Genomic DNA, 21,305 nt, shown 5'->3' with positions numbered 1-21,305 from the left:
TTTTTTTTGCCTACATGAGATTAATGTTTGATTTTTTTCATACTTTTCAGAACAGCCCAATTCCAATGTTCTCACCTCCACAAAAATCCAAATGGTGCCACTTCCATACGTGGTACTAAATCTGATTCATAACTGACAGCTTTTAAAACAACAGCAGTCTGAACAATCATTTTGCATTTCATCCAGGTCTGATGTTATCATCCAAGTTATGATTACTCATTCATATAGATTTCTCTCCAGCAAAGGTCTCACTGCTCTGCAAAAACACATCATAAATAGATCTCTCTTTTTTCTTACCTTTTTTACACTGTTTCTCTTGTTTTGCTATCATAATATCTTCAGCCACCATAGTTTAGTATTTTACAAAAACACAGAGATGTTGAGAGTTGTGTAAACAGTGCACTGCTGTGTGACAAACAAATCATCCTGCACGTCCCTCCGTCCTATTGAGGCTATGGACTTTTCACGCTGATGGTAGTCGCATTTAAATAGTAGTGTGAACGACCATGCATAAATAAAAAAAAATCAGATTTCAACAAAAGATTGGAATTAAGCATCAAGACCTGCAGTGTGATTGTAGCCTTAGAGAGCAGAAACAACCTGAATATATAAACAAATCCATAAAGACAGATATTACTATAAATTAAGTTACAATACATGAACTAAATGATAAAGAAAAAGTACGGTATCAAACATATTAACAGAAATGTTAGAAATAATTAAATTAAAGTGTTTTTCTTGGTAAAACCTTTGATCTTACCTTTATAGAGAAACTAATCACATGCTTTTTTATTTTTACCCATTCTTTGACACAAACTGTATTTAAATCTTGAATGTGAATAACTAATTTTTGAAGCAATTATAAACTAATTTAGCAATCAAGTAAAGCCACTCTACCAAGCCACTTAGATCAGTAATCAAGCAAAAACTGCAAAAAAAACATGCAATTTGTATTTATTTCTGATTTCTGCTCTATCCAGAAATCAGATTGCTGATTAATGAATCTCTTTACATGTTTCACTATTTTTAACAGCGCTTAAAACCTGTAATAAATGTCTTTGTTTATTTAAACTTAAACACTTTTTTTTATACTGAGGTATGTTAATTTACAAAACGTTTAAACTTTTTCTTCTAATCATAAAATCAAAAATATATATTTTAATTATTGATTTATATATCACGGATACAATTAGCCAGATCCAAGCTTATTTCCCCTGGATACAAGCAGCAGAAATGGGTTTTCTCCGTAATGTGTCTGGGTTCTCCCATAGACATAGGGTGAGGAGCTCAATCATCCATGGAGGACTCAGAGTAGAGCCTCCACGTCAAGAGGAGCCAGTTGAGGTGGCTCGGGCATCTGGTTAGGATGCCTCCTGGACGCCTTCTTGGTGAGGTGTTCCGGACACCAGGAGGAGAGTCAGGACATGCTTGAGGGACTATGTTTCTCGGCTAGCCTGGGAACGCCTTGGGATTCCCTGGAGGAGCTGGCCTAAGTGGCAGGGGAGAGGGAGGTCTGGGCCTCCCTAGTGAAGCTGCTACCCCTGTGACCCGACCATGGATAAGCGGAACAGGATGGATTGATTGATTTATATATTGCAAATTCAAAACACAGGTCATGTAACGACATTTTACAAGTTGATTAAAAATATGTTTTCTATCAAAGGAAATATTGCAAATTGTATGAAGTCGTCAACTTCACAAAATTGCCTTCTACTGGATGATTATGTAGCGACAATGGACAGGAAAACTCCTCTTTAACAGGAGGAAACCTTCTACTTCAACAGACGGGGGAGTGAGAGAAGACACATCAGACACACCAAAGGAACAAAGAAGCACTGATGCAGGAGTCCTACTATCTATATGACAGAAGAGTAAAAGGTTAGGTGCAATAGTACATCTTTTAATGGTTTTATCTAGTAGAGAAACAGCTGAGCAGAAAAACTGAGCAAGCGTTCAATAGTAGAAAGCGAAGGAAACCTCTTACAGTTAGTAACATTAATTAAAAGACAAGCCAATAAATTTGTCTGGTTAACCAATCAAAGAGAGGATCAAGTGTCATATAAAGAGGGAGAATGTGATTAAATGAGAAAGTAACATGAGAAAAATAATTACCAAAAAAAATGATACCTGCAGCCCTAAATTTAATATTGGATATAAGTCAGCTGAGTAAATGTGTCATTCTGTTGTTATGACTTCTTTCTCTGACACATATTCTTTCTTCAGATTCTGATCAAGAATAAGGGCAGCACAATTCTACATAAATGTTGTTATTTCATTATCTGTGTATGGCAAAATGCATATGGTAAAGAACGGCAAATATGAGCCAATTATAAAAACAGAATGTGGGCAATGTTTAAGCAACAGTAATCTAATCAATCCCTAAAGGTTTGATAATTTTTACAATCATACCACCTCAGTATTTTAATATTAACTTCCTGATAGATATGTGCACATTGCTGTATGCTGCTGAGTGCATACAGATCAATAGATGTGGGTATAAAATATTAACTTCAAATTTTATAATTATGTTAGTCATATAAATGCATGATAGACAGAAAATAATTTTCATCTAAACCCTTCTTATATAGGTTTTCTAAAAAAAAAAAAAAAAAACATCTGTTCTGTAAAGGGTTGCTCAAGTCCATCCTGTAACATTTAGATGCATCTCATCTCTAACACACTTGAATCCAAAGGCTCAGTCCCCTCATTAAGCTCAGCAAAGGCATCGTAACGAGCCAATAATTTGATTTATGTGTGTTAAAAATGGGGTAGATCAAAAAGTTCCACGATAATAGCTATTAAAGGACTGGAATTGAGCACCCCTGCAACGCTATGACAATGATTATATGATGGCGTCATCTAGTGTTTACTACATGAATTACACCCACTGTTATAATCGCTTGTGAAATTCATAAACTGAAAACAATTTGGTCACAAGCTGGAAAAGACACAGCCAGTCCAATGGAACCTTACCTTAACGCTTTACCCTTTTTGACTATTAAGATCACAAACTGTACTAATGAGGACTGATTTGATATTTTTGTTTCCTGGGAAGAATTTCTATTTATGTAACAATGTCTAGTTTCTTTAATATATGTCCTAAAACAGACTAAATGCAAATATTTTTAAATACAGGCTATTAAAACCTCTTAAAAACAAAATAACACAGCGTATTAGCTAAAAAAGGGATTTGTATGGGGAGGAAGAAAAAGAGAAGAAAAACTGCTTGCATTAGCAGCTGCCACAAAAAACAAGGAAACAGACAATGCCGTCTGTCTGGGAAGTGATGAGTAGAAAGCACACTGCTAGTTCAGCCTAACATCTGGAGCAAAATAAAAACGAGATGGAAGACTATATATTTTTCACGTGGCTGCTTTTTTATTACCAAAATAAAATCCACCACAGGCAGTTTGTGTAATTTACTTTTAAAATAAAATCTGAAACAATTAGTTGCAACTGAGGCCATATCAGCACCACTAATAACATCTGACCCTTACATTCAACCAACCAGAGAGCTACTAAATGTATAAATGGATGTCCAGACTGTTGCTAATGCATATTTATACCCACTAAGAGATGCATAAATATTCCATAACTTAAAGGATTGCAGTATGTCATTAATATAGTAAATAATTTAACCTTCACACATGTCTGCACAGAGCACAGACTTAGCTTGATGTATGATGCTTTACCAAAGTATTGGCACAGCTGGAACCTTTCTAATACCTAGTCAGCGTACAGCCACTATAACAAAGTATTTTAATAGGGTTTTCTTATGGACCAATAGAAAATTGCGTATTGCTGTTTGTGGATTGTCAAAAAAAAGTATGCTTATATTTAAAACTTATCAAAAATAGTAGTGTGGTTCACATTTAGTCTGCAGTGGTCTTTTTTGCCTTCCTTCCAAGGTTAATCATAATGTTAAATAGTGCCTACACATGTACTCAGTCACCAAATGAATGAGCAAACCTCATATGTTTTATCCACAGTTTAATCTTGGCATTAAGGTGCTTTGTGATAACCTTAAAGGAGAAGTTCGGTTTTTTACACTTTAAGCCCATTTTCTGTAGTGTCCAGGATGAAATCGAATGATCGACACCAAAAGTTTGACAATTGGTCCTGTCTCTGCTTTTTGGCTCATTTAGAATCACCCCCTGGCTGCTTTAGAATGGCTTGCATAGAGCATGTCCGATAATGTCCTTAAAACAACCTTAAACGTTCTTTTTTAAAAATATGCTACTCACCGGGTCGTCAGCGCTGTTCAATGACGTTCCAAAAAAAGTTTCGTAAAGAAAAAACGTTCCTGTAGTGTTTTATTTAGCATTTTGTAAATCCCATTGAGTTCTGTAGGAATAGTCAATATTCCGCTGCCACCGGAAACGGAAATGGGGCCTGTTTACACAGTTGTAGTCTTTTCGCTTCACTCTGTGTACTCCGACGTCGAGGTGCTAACGTCTCTGTTAAACACTTTAAAAAACTCTGAAAATGGAATACGAAAGGTGGATTCTTGATTCTCGACGTCGGAGTACACATAGTGAAGCGAAAAGACTACAACTGTGTAAACAGGCCCCATTTCCGTTTCCGGTGGCAGCGGAATATTGACTATTCCTACAGAACTCAATGGGATTTACAAAATGCTAAATAAAACACTACAGGAACGTTTTTTCTTCACGAAACTTTTTTTGGAACGTCATTGAACAGCGCTGACGACACGGTGAGTAGCATATTTTAAAAAAAGAACGTTTAAGGTTGTTTTAAGGACATTATCGGACATGCTCTATGCAAGCCATTCTAAAGCAGCCAGGGGGTGATTCTAAATGAGCCAAAAAGCAGAGACAGGAGCAATTGTCAAACGTTTGGTGTCGATCATTCGATTTCATCCTGGACACTACAGAAAATGGGCTTAAAGTGTAAAAAACCGAACTTCTCCTTTAAGAGCAAAAACCTTCCCTAAACCACTATCCTGTGTGGCGGCATCATGGGAGGCTTTTTTTTAAGAAGTAAAGAAGCTGTAAAAAGCTGATGTATAGAGCTAAAAGCAGGACAATCCTGGAGGAAATACCTGCCAGCAGGATAACAGACCACCTCAAAGAATAACTGAAGTTCATTAGCTGTATTTTCTCATTGAGACAAACATACGCTTTAAATTTGGCTGTCAAATACCTAAATCAAAGCAAAAGCAATCATGATAAACACTTCTGATTGATATCATTACATCTTTTACACACAGTGCAACAACCTCAGTGAGTGTACAAGTACAATAAGTGGACCTGTTCATTTCAAGACAGCTGTCAAAAATGCCATCACTCTATTTTTTTTAATATAGGAGCTTCCCTTCTTTGATATTTACAGGACAATTTTAAAATTCAATTTTATATAAACTGTTTCACCCTTTTTCCTGCTGATGTCTTGGTACTATAATTTATAGTTTAGAAACGCAAGAAAAAAAGGAAACCTGTATAGCAAACTGTTTCAGATGATGACCTACGCCACTTTTCCCATTAAATAGGAGTTTTGTATCTCTAAGCGGAGCACAAAACAGGACAACGAGCTTTGTTATCCAGTTGGTATTGTTAATCTAAATAAAACAATAGAATATATCTACATAATGCCTTACTTGTTTTTCTCTGATTATTATTATTTGTAACAGAAATCTCATAAAGCGTTTCTACTCGTGTTTTTTTTATAGCATTTTTGGTAAATATATAACAGAATACTGTTATAGCATGCTGTGAAGATAATAGAGAATGACTATCCTGTTGTTTTTATCATGTAAATAATATCCAGTGTCTGTTTTATGTCTGATAGAGTAGTTGTCTACTCCTTTCACAGCAAAACAGATCTACCTAGAGGTGTCAATAAAGGAAGCTGAACTAAATAAGCATCCTCTACCATTTGCTCTGCTTCAGTTTTAAGTGTGAGTTTCATAAATCTTCTCCATGGCAGTTCTCATCTAGTTGGTTTGTATTTGCTGCAAAGGTGATTTTAATGAAACACCTAATCATATTGGGTATATGTTAGGGTTGTCAAAAGTATCGAAACTCATAAAAGTATCGATATTGAAATGTTGTATCCGGATACAATACTCGTTTTTTAAAAGTATCAATACAGTGCCACCACCAGTGGCACCTAAGCAGTCATTCATCTAAAGTGCAGAATAGAGGACAATGCACTTTCAGAACACTGTGTGATTGAATAATTCTGTGCACTTTTCAGTTTCAGACCTTTTTTTGTAAGAGGTGCAGCTGCTGAGAATTATTTTTGTTTCTTAACTGGTTTGGCTAGTGTCATTGTTACTGTATGTGTGCAAAGCATAGCCAAGGAAGGAACACTTAATTTCATACGTTTTTTATCAAGCTTGCTTAATATTGTGCACAGCTTACAACCTTTATTGTATTTATTTATTGTATTTTATTTATTAATGAAAATATTTCTGTAGAATTTTGGTGTCTTTGTTTTTATCCTTGTGGTATCGAAAATGGTATAGAGTATCGAATATTTTCCTTAGTATCGGTATCGCGTTGAAAAGTTTAGTATCGTGACAACCCTAGTATACTGTATGTGCTTCCCGGTTATGAGATTTTATAACCAGGGAGCACAAATAAGTTAACTGGCCTTATAACTGGCTTAAAAATTGTTGATGCCAGTATTTCTTATGAGCAACGCTTGGTGGTGGTACCACTTGGTTCATCATATGCAAGTGTCAGAATGGTCTAATCCAATGTTGTGAAGACACAACAACAGGCCCGTAAGCAACATTATCTGGGTGGGTCCCATATGAAGTACAGCAACCGATCCAATCCGAATGTTTATGTTGGGAATTTTTTTTTCCCTTTCTTCTTTGCTTTTTCTTTTCTGGAATCCGCTTAAGTACCTCTTTTGGGTATCCATCCTCGCTAACACGTCGTACGTAACGGTTATGGTTTTAATCTACGCTCGTGATTACCCCTAATTCCAAGTCGTATTGTAAAAATAAGATACATCCTTCCTTTAAGATTTTAAACGCGGTTCAAAACATATATGACCAACCGTCTAATGAACTATACACAGTTATAACATAGTCATTAAAAGTACCACTGTCTGCTTTGCTATTGGTGTCATGTTTAAACGGCTCACCATCATATTGAAATCTGGCATGTGTTGGGGTATAAATACAGTAAGGACCAGTCACTCATTTTAGTATCAGGTGGGTTTAAGGGGAATTTTTCGCACCTTTACATCTGCAAAGAAACGTACTAGTCCACAATTGTGTAGGGGTCCAACCAGGTGTTAGTGATGGTGCCCCTAAGGGGTCAGGGGCTCCTAAGCAACTGCAGTCTCTGCTTACCGATAGTTACGAAATTGGTCTAGTCAAAGTCCACTATTGAGAACCGTGACTAGACTTGTTCTTGTCTGTAAGTTCCCCTTTCGATCTAACTGAGATTTATTTTGGGTATGGATTTTTCTAACTGCTAGAGCAGAATGGGGGTGAATAAAACGACGGGATACATTCTTAGCTGTATACAAAAAATTATTTTCTAACTATTTCAAAATTATATGCTACTTGGTATTAGTTTTTCAGTGACATTTTTAAAATTGAAGTATATTTCTGTAATTTGACATGAAATGAATGAATACCTCTGCTAAGGCGCTGTAGTGGTCTGTCTGTATTAACTGCGCCTCTTCTCTGCGGCTCTCCCAGCGGACAAAGAACCTCAGCCTCTAATTGCTTTCATCATCTCCAGAATCGCATCCAATTATCGCACCTATATCAAAGGGCTTGTCCTGACGAATATAAAAATAACCAAAATTCTCCAGCTCTTATCTAAAAACCGTAAAAATATGATGAACTAAATCATATATCTCAACAAAAAACTACAATAGGGACAAACACCTGCATTAGGTGAGGAGGCGCACCTTGAGATTACTGCTAGTGCGCATTTTATGTCTTGTCTATTAACACGAAAGCAAAATGAGAACCCAAGAAAGTTACATTAAAGCCACTCCCTTTAGTATTCATGAATTAGTTCAAAAAGCGGAATTTTGCCGCAACCGGTCCTATTCTATTGTTTTGTAACCTCGGTAAACTTCCACGCCTTTTCATATAGTTGTAAAAGTCCCTCCTGTAGTAAAATTGATGATGTTGTCTCCTACCATAACAGAGTGCGACCTCGGCTCCTTCCGTGTGTCTCCCAGTGATGTATTCTCCTTATCTTTACAAGTGTTCATGCCTTTTTGCCAAAGCGGTATTCTGAGGACAGCAGTAAAACGGATAGGAGACAGAGCCAATGGGAGGAAGGTTGACCACTCCTCAGCCAATGGGTGTTCAGTATGGGCGGGACCTTATGTGTGATACTTTACATGACAGAAAACGGTGCAGCTTAATTTTCTACATGATATTTTTGGGTAGTATTAAAATTTATTTATAAGTTAACTGATGTTTTCTGCAAGTTTATATATATATAAACGTAAATAAATATATATATATATACATATGTATATATATATATATATATATATATATATATATATATATATATATATATATATATATATATATATACATATGTATATATATATATATATATATATATATATATATATATATATATATATATATATATACATATATATATATATATATGTTTCAATAAACGTTTTAGGAACTGCATTGTATTGATATGAGTAGCATGTCTTTTTTAAAGTTTGATTCAAATTCCATTGAAAAGGTGCATCTACTCTGAAAATGTTTTTAGTAGGAAAAAAGTGAATCTCATATTATATTAATTTATTACACATATAGAGATATTTTCAAGGAGCTATTAAGACCTCATTTTCTAGATGAGCTTGTTTGCTTTTTAAGCCCAAATATTAAATAATGTATATAATTTTTTTGTACATAGTTAGTAAGACCCTTTAATACTAAAAAAGCCTGGCTGTCCACTGAGGGATGATTCAAATGATATCACTGGAAAGTTCAGTGGAAGGAAAACAGCAGTGTTTAAAAAACTGCCTGACAAACATGTATCTTGGACTGGACAATAAGTGTACGATTTCGTTTCACTAAAGCAGAGGAAATGCCAAAAGTTTGAATGAGCTACAGAAAAAAAAAAATAAATAAAGTTTACAAAACAAGTTCTCAGTTTCTGGAGCAGGAGAGAAGAGGCTTAGCAAGTTTAATGTTTCCACAGTCAGTGAAAAGATTAAAGTTAGTGATTATTTGAATAGCTAGTCTTTAATTAAACAATATTCATTGTGATGATCAGAATTAAACACTTATTGTGCATATTGAATTGGGTGTAATATGATTTTATTTTTGTGAATTGAATTAATAGACAAAATAAAAATAACAATGATTTTTTTTAACTGATGGGAAGGACATTTACACTCACCAAAAGTGTCTGTTCTACATTTGACTGAGAACTATTTTATATTACACTTTATTAAAATCTTTATACTGAAGTGAAAAAAAACAAAACTCCCAGTATATCAAATGAAAAAATGTGTCAGATATATATAACTCATCCAGAATATATTCATGTTGTCTAGTTGAAGTGAAAAAGAAGACATTTCTGCAGCCTGGGAAGATTTATTTTCCTCATCCTGTTTTTGAGTCTGGATCTGCGATCTGTGACAGGGTGGAAACAAGAACTGTAGGAAGTTTCTTTAACCCTGCGTCTGAATGGGAGCTATGATTTACCATGCACAAAGGAAGTGAGTTGTTCCAACAGCTGACCAACTTCCCGATGTGAGAACAGCTCTACAAAAAAGGAGGGGAAGATGGTGGAGTGCTTATGAAAGCTGATGGGATGAAGCTTAATTACTATGGGGTCACATTGCTGACAAATTACCAAAGAGGAAATAGTAACACAACTCAGCATATGGGCCAGGGAGGGAATTTAGCGTGCTTTGGACAAAGAGTCTCTGTGTTTTTCCATAAAGCACCAGAACATCTCATCTCGCCTGACTTGGTTCACATTTTCAGACACAAAGCAATGAAGGGTTGTAGCTGCAGGGGATGCAGTTTGTGTTGGTCAAGTGTTAGGCTATTTCTGTGCATTTTCACTTGTCTGACACTAGTTATATTTGTGAAGAGCTTTTTTGAAGGATGGGGTGCTCTGTTCCTATTGATTCTCTCTACTGAGAGATGGCTGTTTAAAGGCTTACATGTTATCTACCTTGAGCAAAGTAAAAAAAAATGGCCAGGAGGTTTGGGTTGCATTCTTTGACAGAACAGCACTATTGATTTATAACCTGAACAAAAGGGGCACATGCATCTTTAATGAAACCAGAAGAAAGCTAACATTTTAACACCTAAACCCACACAAATATGCTAATATTATGATTTATGATGCTTCATTATGATGTCCAATCCACAGTAATAGCCATCATGCATAAGCTGTGATTAATCCAAACCTGGTTAGACACAGGCCTGTGGAAGTGGTTGCAGGGTTTATCTTTCATTTCTCTCATCAACATAATAACATGGGCTCCCCTCCCAGAGCTCCGTCTCCATGGTCACGGCTCACACATGACAAACACACAATGAGGAGGCTTTGAATGTGAGTAACACATGCATCCGCACACGTCGGTCCCCCCTTTTACACACTTCTGCATGTTTCCCTTTTCCTCTGAATGAAGAAATCAGCTGATGTTATTTATGATCTTATGAATAATGCATGCATCAGTAACAGCATTGACCCACCTTAACATCTGCTCTTTAATCAATGCTTGCTTAACAAAAACAGGCAATCAGACTAACAGTGTCCATGTGCTCGTGTGTAAACAAAAGGTTTTCATTTTATTTTAAGTTCGGTAGATATACTTTTAATTTTGAAATCTGCAAAATATACATGTTGGTTATCATGAAAGATAACAATGTGAGTTTTAGTTATATGATCACAACAGTAACAAATAATAGAAATATACTTTTATCAGACATTCTTTTTCACTTTTTTAATAAGTCTGCTTTGCGCTTTGCAAATAGGAGCATGATTTCAATGTGGAGCAGCAGGTCAGTCGGTGATCATAGGTGCAGTGTCTGAGGTGGTGTCTGGTTCAGCCTCATTGATCTCCTCCATCTCCCTCTCCACAGGCTCCTCCCTTCCCCTAAACCAGATAATTTTCCCCCACCACCTTGTCCTCCTCCTTTCTGTGTATGCAGGTGCTGCTCTCTGCTCCAGCTCCAGCATTGCCTGGACACTTGCTCCTCTGTCGTGTGGATCAAGGCACTGATCTGGGTCTGCGAGAACTATTTCCCCTCCCTTTCTTCCTGTCACTGCTTGGAGGAATGAAGACGTGACGTTGGAGCCAGATCTTTCTGTCACACAGACAGCTGTTACACCTTGGTCGCTGTTGCTCTCTAGTAGACTCTTGGAAGACTTGGTCTTTGCTTTTTTACTCAGTATGAAGTTGAACACGGCTGTCACCAGAAGCATTGATCCTGCAGTCAAAAACGACATACCTTTATTAATGTTTTCCTAAACAGAATATAAGATGTCTTGTGAAAGTGTAAAACCTCTAAAATGTTTCCACATTAGGTTACATCACAATCATACTCTTTAATGTATTGTAGCTATTCCATGTCAAAGACCAACATAAAGTTCAGAACTGCATATTTATAAAATAAAAGGAGAGTGGCACATGTTTTCAAAAGTTCTAAAACAAATTAGAAACCTGAGGCTTATATGCCAGGCCCGGATAAAAGTGATATTTAGATAAGCAACCATCCTAAATCCATAAAAAACAGAAAAACAAAAAAAACTTTTAGAGGTAATAAGACACCTGAGATGGGAACGAGGTTCAAATTATAACACTAAAACAATATCAAACAGACTTCTGATGGGCCATGTTAGAATCATAATCAGATTGAACAATGTTTATCAAATCACATCAAATCTGACTAAGTTTCAACAATTTGCAAAACATAATGTCTAAAATTCTGGGAGAAATGTACCCCAAAGATCAGCAGTAGTAACTGCAACAAATAAAAAGTTTGAGGGGGCTTTATATAAATTGACACTGTACCTTCAGTTTTGTTCTAGTAAAACACTTGAACACTGTAGGAACCAATTATTTGTTTTTAATAATTAAAAATGTTTTTTTGTTTTTGTGCATAATCTAGCTAAGTTTATTTTATTGTTTGATATCTGTTATGAGATTATGTTTTTTGGTTATTTAGTCATGTTTCTTTGTTTTTGGTTAGTTATAATTAATTTAGGTAATTTTTTTTTTATAAATAGGAAGTCAATGGTAGGACCAGCATGCATCTGGGTGGGCGTATGTTTTTTTTTAGCAGCACAAGAGAAACATGGAGGAAATGTTTGTCTTTTTTTGTTTGCTTGCCTGAGGAGAAAATAAACTATGAAAACTTAAGGAGTTTACCTGCAACATTTTTTCTTTTACCTGTGTAAAATTAGTCGATGGTGCATCTGTGGCCTTTGTGGATTTCCACTTTTTTGTGTCATCAAAAGCTGGGCCACAACATACGTAAGTAAAAAACCTGCCCTGGATCAAAAGGATTGATGGCAATCGTCAAGGATGGACTTTTTTTTAGTAAATTGGCACATCCTCTTAGAAAGAGAGAAAATGACTGCAGTGCCTTTACAAACACTATGTATGTTTTTTTTATATTCCGTTTCACATTTATCCTCTAATTTGTGTTGGTCTGATACCTACAACTTCAAGAGATAAAAGACATTTGGGTTTTTGGTTGGAATATAATATGAAAAGATGCAAAGAAGGTTAATACTTTCAATAATTAAAACAGTAAATTTTTTACCTGGGATGATTGCGTGCCAAACCAACACAGGGTGCAAAAAACAGACCACTGACATGATGGAGTAATAGAGGAATTTATGGAAGCCTCCAACACGAGCCATCTTCCCCCACAAGATAAATACTTGCCAGTGTGGAGGACATCTGAGGAATTGAAGGGAGAGCATGAGAACAGGAGCAGGCAAATGCGAGCTAAAGAAATTCCACTTTTAGCGCTATTTCTGAAGAATCTAAGACATCTAGAGACTTTAAACAAAAACAAAGTTTTGACAACTTTCCTTTGATAAGAAATTCTAGCCTCTCATGGATATTTTAGTTAGATAATGATCTAACTTGCATACCTCAGGGATAGTCAGGCTGTTTTTAGCTAAGTTTGGGTGAAGTAGTATTAATAGACGGCATCTTACATTCAATTAGAACCAGCAATATCTTCTGGGAGAAACAGGTTGACATTCTAATGGCCATTCAGGCTAAACCCTAAGATAACATAATAATCATAATATAAATAAATTAGTGGAGGTGTAGTACAAGGGCCGTTCAATAATAATGTAATGCCCTGGCCCACTTCAAGATAGTTGATCGAGCTGAAATTTTGCATTTGAAGTATTTTAAATCTCTATAAATTAAATAGCAAATGCAGCTCTGAACTAATTGTGGTTTCTGATTTACTGGTGTTAAAACTGAGTCAAGTTTGAGTTTTTGCATTCGAAAGGACACACAAAAGGTGAGAGTTTTGATCAAATGAAAATAACTTATAGTGACAATGTCCAATAATATAACCTTGTAAAACATTTTGCAAGGTCATATAACAGGCATCATCACCATAAGTTTCTGTAATTTCATCAAAAGTCTCATGTGGTGTGAGTCCTTTCCAATAGAAAAAACCGGATCACTGCTCGACCCTCAACAGGCTCCATTTCAGACTTTACTCAGTTCAAACACCTGTAAGTCAGAAACCACAAATAGTTCAGAGCTGTAATTTGCTACTTAATCTATAGAGATTTAGATAAATCCACATCCAAAATTTCAGCTCGATCAAACATCTTGAAGTGGGTCAGGGGCATTACTTATTGAACGCCCCTCACCAAAATGTAAATGGAGCAAAAACACTTAATTTGTGGTCACCTGAACAATAGAAAACTACCTCAGCAGGAAACATGAATGATACTGGAGAAATAATCTTTTTTTTTTTTTTTTTTTGGTGCATTCAGTTTATCCTTAAGTTTCAAAACTTGTTAAACGTGCAAAAACAAATAAAAGTTGGCTAACAACAAATAACAATTTTGAAAGTCAGAAATCCCAAAGTGACCCTGAGTCAAAGTGAGAGTCTTGTAAGAAAAACAAGATGTAGGATAGAAATAGGTATAAATATTTTATGAATCTGCTTGGCCTTTTACCACAACAGTTAGCAAATTCTGACAGATTTCCAATTTGGTACTAGAATGCACTTAATTAAACCACGTCTTGTTTCAGAAATCCAAATCTTTGACTGTTCAGGATTAATCTACACTAACCACTCTACACCAAAGGCAAAATGATTATCACAACATCCGAATTAAAAAAAAAAATCACCAAAGAAAACTCAGATTTTTCATGAAGCCCTCGCTTATTAAACTAAACACATCTACAGTATATATATGCTAAATAAATGTATAACTTCTCCCATATGACTGCAGATACACGACTTTCCCTTCTACCCCTAAAACACAAAAAACTAATGCTGAATGACTAATTAACTAATTCAAGCATTTTGTATTTCTCATCTTTAGTATTAGTATATTGTTGTGAATGATTAATTACAGTATTATTGTTGTTGGTTTATGGTTTATATTCTAACAATTAAAATGTCAAAATAGGACATTCAATCTAAGTACACTACTGCCACCCTTTGCTTTAAAGGGGAACTGCTTGTTAAAAAAAATACTGTATTATTTCCACATTGGAGCAATAGATCACCTGGTGGAGGCAAACTTATAAGCAACCTTTACCAAAAAGAGAGAAGATAAAAATGTTTGAGAAACTGTCAAAGGCAGATTTTGGCCTGGAAAAGAAAAGAAAAAATATATATATTTCAGTCTATGATAACCACCACCACTTTAATTTAGGGATGCTTAGTGAAAACAGTTGAGTTACTCTAGACATTCTCTATACTATTCAGCCTATAAAATATGCTACAGTAATTTCCAGCCTGCATGGGATATTTTACTGCTTTGAAAAAAAAAAAAAAGATGCAAAGGACCATTTTATGTAAGGTTGTGTACTCACGGCAAACACATGGACAGTAGAGCATCCAAGAAGTATGACAACTCAAACATCATGATCCCAGCAGCTGCTGTTCTGCATGCAGGGAGGAGATGCCATTAAACCCATAATTCCTTATGTATAAATAAATTCATATAAATACATTGGTTTTGCATTATTAAAATTTTCTACATGAGTAACACTTTTAAATAATTTGTGTATGTATGTGCATCTATGTTTGTGCTGTATGTGGAAAAACAAATTAAACAGATCTGGTCCGTGGAGAGACATTTTCCTCAAGCCCTGTGGGAGTTCGGCTTCGACACACAGTGATATTAAAAAGAGGAGGATGACTGCTGCAACCTTTGCACCCTCCCTTGTCCTTTTGACTCCTTCCCATCTCTTTTGCAAGTCTGCATGTGAGGTTATGAAAAGACTACAGTAGCTTTTTTTAAAAGCCCTCATACCACTTTTAATGTGTTATATGTTGCACTGAATCAGAATTGGGCTTTATGGAAAATTGTGGATTGCTTAAGAAACTTACATCAGATAGATACCCAGGCTGTTGAACTCTCCCTGGTGGACTGTTTCTACTCCCACAGCACACAATACTGTAAAATACAAAAAAAAAAAAAAAAAAAATGATTCAGCTGCTTGGTTTTGGGGTAATGAGCAGATTTTGTCCACCAGATGTCAGAGTTAGTTCAGCATTAGCCGGAAGCTGTAGCAAATTAGGGTAAACTACTCAAACTAAGACAAATATGTTTAATATTCCCACTTTGGTACAAAACGATGTAATTCTCTGTTATTGACCTTTCATGGAATATGTTCCATCATTGTTTATTTTGCAATTTTTGCACCCTTTCTTGAGGCTCTCATGTTTTTTTGTTTTGTTTTGTGTATGCATCAGTGGCATAACCAAACTAAACTAAGCTTAGCCAAAAAACACGTTTTTATTTTTAAATACCCAAAAGAGAGCCAACTCAAAGTCACCTATTATGTTAAGTACAAGTCATTTTTGCAATTATATTAATTTATTCTCTCATCGTCACAAAGCTTTCATAATAGTCTACTCATGCCTGGAATTACCATATAGTTCTGGTGTCAACAAATGACTTCACTTGAGTCTGTGACGGATTCAGTGTCAGCAAGCTAGTTTGCACCATTTCATCTAAAAGGAATATAGCCCCATGCCAAAGGTTTGTGCATTAAATGAGATTTGAGTACTCATAATAACATCCAGATGTCTGAGATTCTAACCAGCTTGTACAATCTTGATTAGAAAAAGCCTCAGAACATTAAAAAGGTTTGTAAGCATGCTGATTCATGAAATCTTGATTTGTAGAGCTCTACAGATGTTGGATTGTCAATATTCCTGCAGATATGTAAAATATTAACTCACAACACAGATGTTAACTTGGATTTTAAAGAAAGACAAAAAAAAATGAGGACAAACATTTTTCAGAAAGATTTGGACTATTAAACTGTTGGATGATTAAACTTTGTAAGGAGAAAATAATAAAATCAATTGGATAAACAGAAACCCCCCCAGTATTTTTAATATACTGAAACAGATGTTGCATACTCAAAAGTATTTATTTCTTTTACAAAAATGTCATAATTTTGACCCCAATTTTTTTTTTATTGGCCTCTGCAAAGTTTGAGGGTCAAAAATGAACTATATAAAACTGAGAAGAAGGCTAAGAAAATGCACCTTTAAATCAATAATAATAGGGAAGACAAGCTTAACGGTTTGCTTTAAAAAAACTTTTCCCAACATATGTTTTTTAAAATAGATCTGAATATGTGTATGAAAGCACAAATCTAAAGATTACCTTTTTCTTCTACTATCTGACATTAAATGAGACACCTTTTTTCCTCTTAGGTGAGTTAGAAAAAAATCTTAATATTTCTACCTGATAATTTATAGAATGTAACAATGAGAAATTATCTTTTTAACACCTTTTTTAAAAATGTTTTTAAAAATGTTTTTTTTTTTTTTTTACTAATTCAGACATTTAAATACAGCCCCTTACTACTTGGTATGCTTCTATTTTAAAATGCATGACTTAATTTAAGCATTTTTGGTGTACGTCCGAAAGCTTTTAACAATAAGTTGCTCGATATTTGGCCTATAAACCCCTGAAAGAACGGGTACAACTAAATTTGATTTCTTTGCCCAAACTTTTAGGCTCAGCCACATTTTTTATGAGTCTAAAATCATTTTTTTGTGAATGTTAACATTAATCACATAGTCACTAAGCTTGCACTTTATTGAGAAACAATGTGTTTGTTTGTGCTTTAACTTCCAGTGTGATGTCTTGAGATCGTGCTTCAGTATTTCCACATGACTTTCTGTCTTCATGATGCCATCTAATTTTTGGGGTGTTCTGATCTCACCTACAGAAAAACACACACAATACAGAATGGATGTATTTTGACTGGGTTTACAATACTATAAGAGTGCAATATATGCATTGCCTTAATATAGACACACTCCATGTAACTACAGTCAGAAGATTTAAAAGTTTACGACAAAGTCACAACCACAGCTTTTCCAAATTGTTCAAAGGAAGCTTGGTGTATGTAACCAAATTAATTTTGGGGGGAAAAAATTAAGAACTGTCTCCCATAAATCTACTGTTCTACAACAAACATAACTTTGATAATCCAGTTGATCCAAAATGTCTGATTTAATCCCTGAGGTTAGGCATTTATGTAGACTCAGAGCAAATAGATATTTTTTAGAAAACGCTATTTGGGAAAATGAAACAAAAATGAATCGAAATTTCTGTCTGCAGCTTAAAAATGTAGAAAAAAAACATCTAAGAATGTGTGAGAAATTCCTTTGTGGTCCAAAAGTATGTTTACAAGCTGTGATTATTGCCAGAGGGCTTGATTCTAAGAGCTAAACATGCCCAGTGGCACCTAAAACTTTTTCCAGACTCATTAATGATTTTAATATAATAATTAGACTTTATAAACTACCTTAGGATATCCTGCATGCAGTTTTTGGTGTTTTAAAAAATTATGTAATTTTTCATTTTGTTTTCTACTGAAAAGAAATATACAGGTGTAACTTCTGAATTTTCTTGCATCCACTTCATTCACAACTACAAATCGATGTCTACTAAAAAAAACTTTAGAAAACAGAGAAACCCCCTAAGAACTTTTATTTTCCCAAAGAGAAAAGCTTGGTGACTGAGTGATCGCTGTTCAACACATGGAAGCAATTTTCCTGGCTTGTGTACTTCAAATCCAGAGATGCAATCTTTGCTGGAGGGAAGTTGTGGGAACCTGACTGAAACGTGTTCTGGTAGTTGGAGAGTGAGAGGGGAATTAAGGAAGCTTATAGCTCAGCTGGATATTAACATACGTGCGCTCCTTGCATTAATGTCTGCGGCGAACACACACAGAGGCCAACAGGGTGACCCAGACTTCAAGACGCGTGAACAGGCAGCTGCTCAGACAGAGGCACACGCACACGTGAACCATAAACATGCATAAACATACACAGAAAAAACAATGTACACAACCATGTTGTTGGCATAAATGTACAACTGCTCATTCAGTAGAGCCCAATAACCCAGCTGGATATGAGGCATATAGCTGAGGCACATGTCTCCAAGTTAAGTGTTCAGTGTCTGCTGTTGCCAGAATTCAAGAATAGGGGTCCCATATTTGTCAAGCAGGCAGGAACCTGAGAACTCTACCTTCTATGTAGATTTAATGTGGTGTGGGTAATCGGTGTCTGAGGAGGAGCAATGATAGCTTACCATCAAGTATGCTTTTATGTCGGGACAATATATTATCAGTGAGACGGCTTTGTGCTCTATGGGATCACTTGGCCTCTGTTGAAATCAGAGCTTTTACTTTAGTACAGCGTTTTGCAAAGCTATGTTTGTATGTTTAACTTTAAACATTATGTGTCCTTATATGCTCGTAAAAAAAAAAAAAAAAAGTTTGATTTACTAGGTGATTCTAGATACTGTTCAGAGTACAGTTAAAGCGCACCACAATTTTTAGAGTGGATGTGCAATACTATTTCTTTTTTTTTGCAGATTATTGATTAAACAGTGCTCTCAGTGATGTTCAAAGGTTTTCATATAGTTATTTATATCCTAATTCTTTGTCAAAGTTCTCAACAGCTTTATTCCTGAACTCTCTGCCTTATGTTGGGGCTTCATGATGCTATTTATTAATTAATGTTTGAAGGACTTCTAAGATCTTGAGGGACCAGCTATGGCCGATATAAACCAAGAGTAAACTACATGAAGGTGGAGTCTATCTACTAACAGGGTGGCCATTGTATCTAGGAGTATCAGACTGAAAAGGTGCTAAATATATATAAAAGCAACAGTTTTTATTCTGTTTTTAAATTACTTTCCTTCCAATTAACAATTAGATACTACTTTGTGTTGATTTGTTTCATGAAATCCCATATGAATATTTGTGGTTATAACATCATAGAATTTAAAACAGATATAAGGGTAAAATTACCTTTATCAAGATCCTTAAAGTTGAATAAATCTTTAAAAAAAGGGAAAAAAAAGCTTTTTGTAGCTAGTTTGATCTTACCAAAAGCACTGCTGTACTGCGTGTTTAGATTTCTAATATCCTTTTTAAATAGAGATTGGTTAAGATACCCTTTACATTTGAAGTGAATACCTCTTTAGACATTTCTTTTTAGAATAACTTTTCAATGAGGCCCACAAGTCTTACCTGTTGCTGTAGAAACACCAAGAATCCTGCAAGTGCACTCCACTACAGTCCACCACACACTCCCTGAGTTACCCATATTATGTTCCTTTTTTTGCAAATTCAGCCTCTATTTGTGCTTTAGGAGCATTTTACGCAGACATTTTAATGATAGTTAGGCGAATAGTAGCTTTTGAAAGTCGAGTCATCCATCAGAGCTGTGATGCGGAGCCCTTCAGAGAGGACAAGTTCACCTCAAGAAAGTTTGTGGCTCACTGCTCCTGTTGCTCCAGCAACTGCTAATAGGTCACACACAAGCACACAGTTTTACTCCAGCTTTCTACTTATGCACCAAGGTGAAACTGTTCAGTTCAGGGTCATTTGATTAGCCAGTCACATTTGGCATTTAAGCTGGTTAAAAATTACCTCAGAAGAATTCATATAAACTGCCCTATATGTAGGGCACATATACGGTAATAGCAATAACTTCAGTAAAACCTGAACTAATAAAATGACCAAACCTCTTTATTCACCTTTTTCTAATGTTATTTTAAAACCATTTCTAAGCAGTATAATAATCTTATGCACATCTTCCATTGTCTACGGGCTTGCTGGTGGCAGGTCAGTTTCAGTACAAGTTTGACGACATGCTGACTTAACTTGCGTCAGCTTATTGCCAACTATTTCTACAGTTCTGCAGATGTTTTGAACAAAATCCACTTTGATGCATCAGTGAACTTGTGCACATTAGCAGTAGTGTGACAGATTCACACATGGATGAATGTAAGAACAAATAACTGGCAGGCCTAAGGCTTGGCTGAGGTGTGAGCTTGTTCAGACACAGCAGAAGTCTACTGAAACAAGAAAACAGAGTCACAAAGTTCATAAATGCAAACACACAGAGATTCTTGGAACAGGCCAAAGTAAGCTATATAAATCTCTCTAAATCTTTAACAAAGACGCTTTTGTGTTTTGGTACCAGTTCCGCTTGTTTCTAGCTTAGGATTCAGGTTATTTGTGGTTTTCCACTGAGAGTAGGTGTGTGGCCAAATCTAATGACGGAAGTGACAAATAAAATACAAGTAAAACTGAATAATATAGACTTTGACAGACTTTATTATCATTTTCTACACACAGAATGTATACAAAAAGAAATTTCATTCAGTACAGCTTAATATACTCTTCGTTGTTAGTTGTTTCTTTATAGTCTTTATGAACTACCCGCACATTTATTGCAATACAATAAATGTATTGCAATACATTTATTGTAAATACTTGGTTGATTGTAGATTTAGATTTTAAGGTAACACTTGCTGATGGATGTTTCCTCCATTTTGCAGTGAAATGAAATCACAGTCGGCAGCAGAGTCTGATTGGTTGCCGCCAAGCTGCTTTGAAAGTTGCACTTGTCTCAGTCTATTGCAGTAAAGAAAATAAAAATGTGTGAAGTGACTCACAGTTTGGTTCATAAAACTAAAATATGGCATTTTTACAATTTAATCGTTCAACATTTGCTATACTTATTATTTAATCTGTGATGTTTTTTATGATAGACACAGTAAGCCTAATTCATGTGTATCTATTCATACCACTAATGAACTCTTTACATC

The 21,305-nt window shown here is 35.4% G+C and overlaps 2 protein-coding genes across 2 annotated transcripts in view; both read right to left on the bottom strand.

Moving 5' to 3' along the window:
- rassf4a (Ras association domain family member 4a) overlaps positions 1-8,253 on the bottom strand; it is a 40,290-nt gene extending 32,037 nt beyond the window's left edge. The window contains exon 1 of the mRNA XM_038296336.1: positions 8,134-8,253. The gene's annotated coding sequence lies outside the window, so the exon portion shown is untranslated. The remainder of the gene's footprint in view (positions 1-8,133) is intronic.
- Positions 8,254-10,675: 2,422 nt separating this feature from the next.
- On the bottom strand, positions 10,676-20,028 carry tmem72 (transmembrane protein 72). The gene is made up of 5 exons (XM_038296342.1): positions 19,720-20,028; positions 15,542-15,608; positions 15,022-15,093; positions 12,761-12,900; positions 10,676-11,422 (listed from the first exon to the last, which is right to left on the bottom strand). The coding sequence occupies exons 1-5, from the start codon at positions 19,793-19,795 to the stop codon at positions 10,995-10,997; spliced, it is 783 nt and encodes a 260-aa protein (XP_038152270.1). The 5' UTR covers positions 19,796-20,028; the 3' UTR covers positions 10,676-10,994.
- Between the last annotated feature and the right edge of the window lie 1,277 nt (positions 20,029-21,305).

Source organism: Cyprinodon tularosa, unplaced genomic scaffold, assembly GCF_016077235.1.
Source record: "Cyprinodon tularosa strain WSP-4 unplaced genomic scaffold, ASM1607723v1 ctg37, whole genome shotgun sequence".
Classification (NCBI taxonomy): Eukaryota; Metazoa; Chordata; class Actinopteri; order Cyprinodontiformes; family Cyprinodontidae; genus Cyprinodon; species Cyprinodon tularosa.
Note: the sequence above shows the minus strand (reverse complement) of the source record. Positions and strands in the feature narration are given on the sequence as shown.

Coding starts and splice junctions, on each gene's coding strand:
- tmem72 (XM_038296342.1), bottom strand. CDS start 19,795: ATGGGTAACTCAGGGAGTGTGTGGTGGACTGTAGTGGAGTGCACTTGC. Junction 15,609..19,719: donor TGGTGTTTCTACAGCAACAG/GTAAGACTTGTG, acceptor TGTATTTTACAG/TATTGTGTGCTGTGGGAGTA. Junction 15,094..15,541: donor AGCCTGGGTATCTATCTGAT/GTAAGTTTCTTA, acceptor CCCTGCATGCAG/AACAGCAGCTGCTGGGATCA.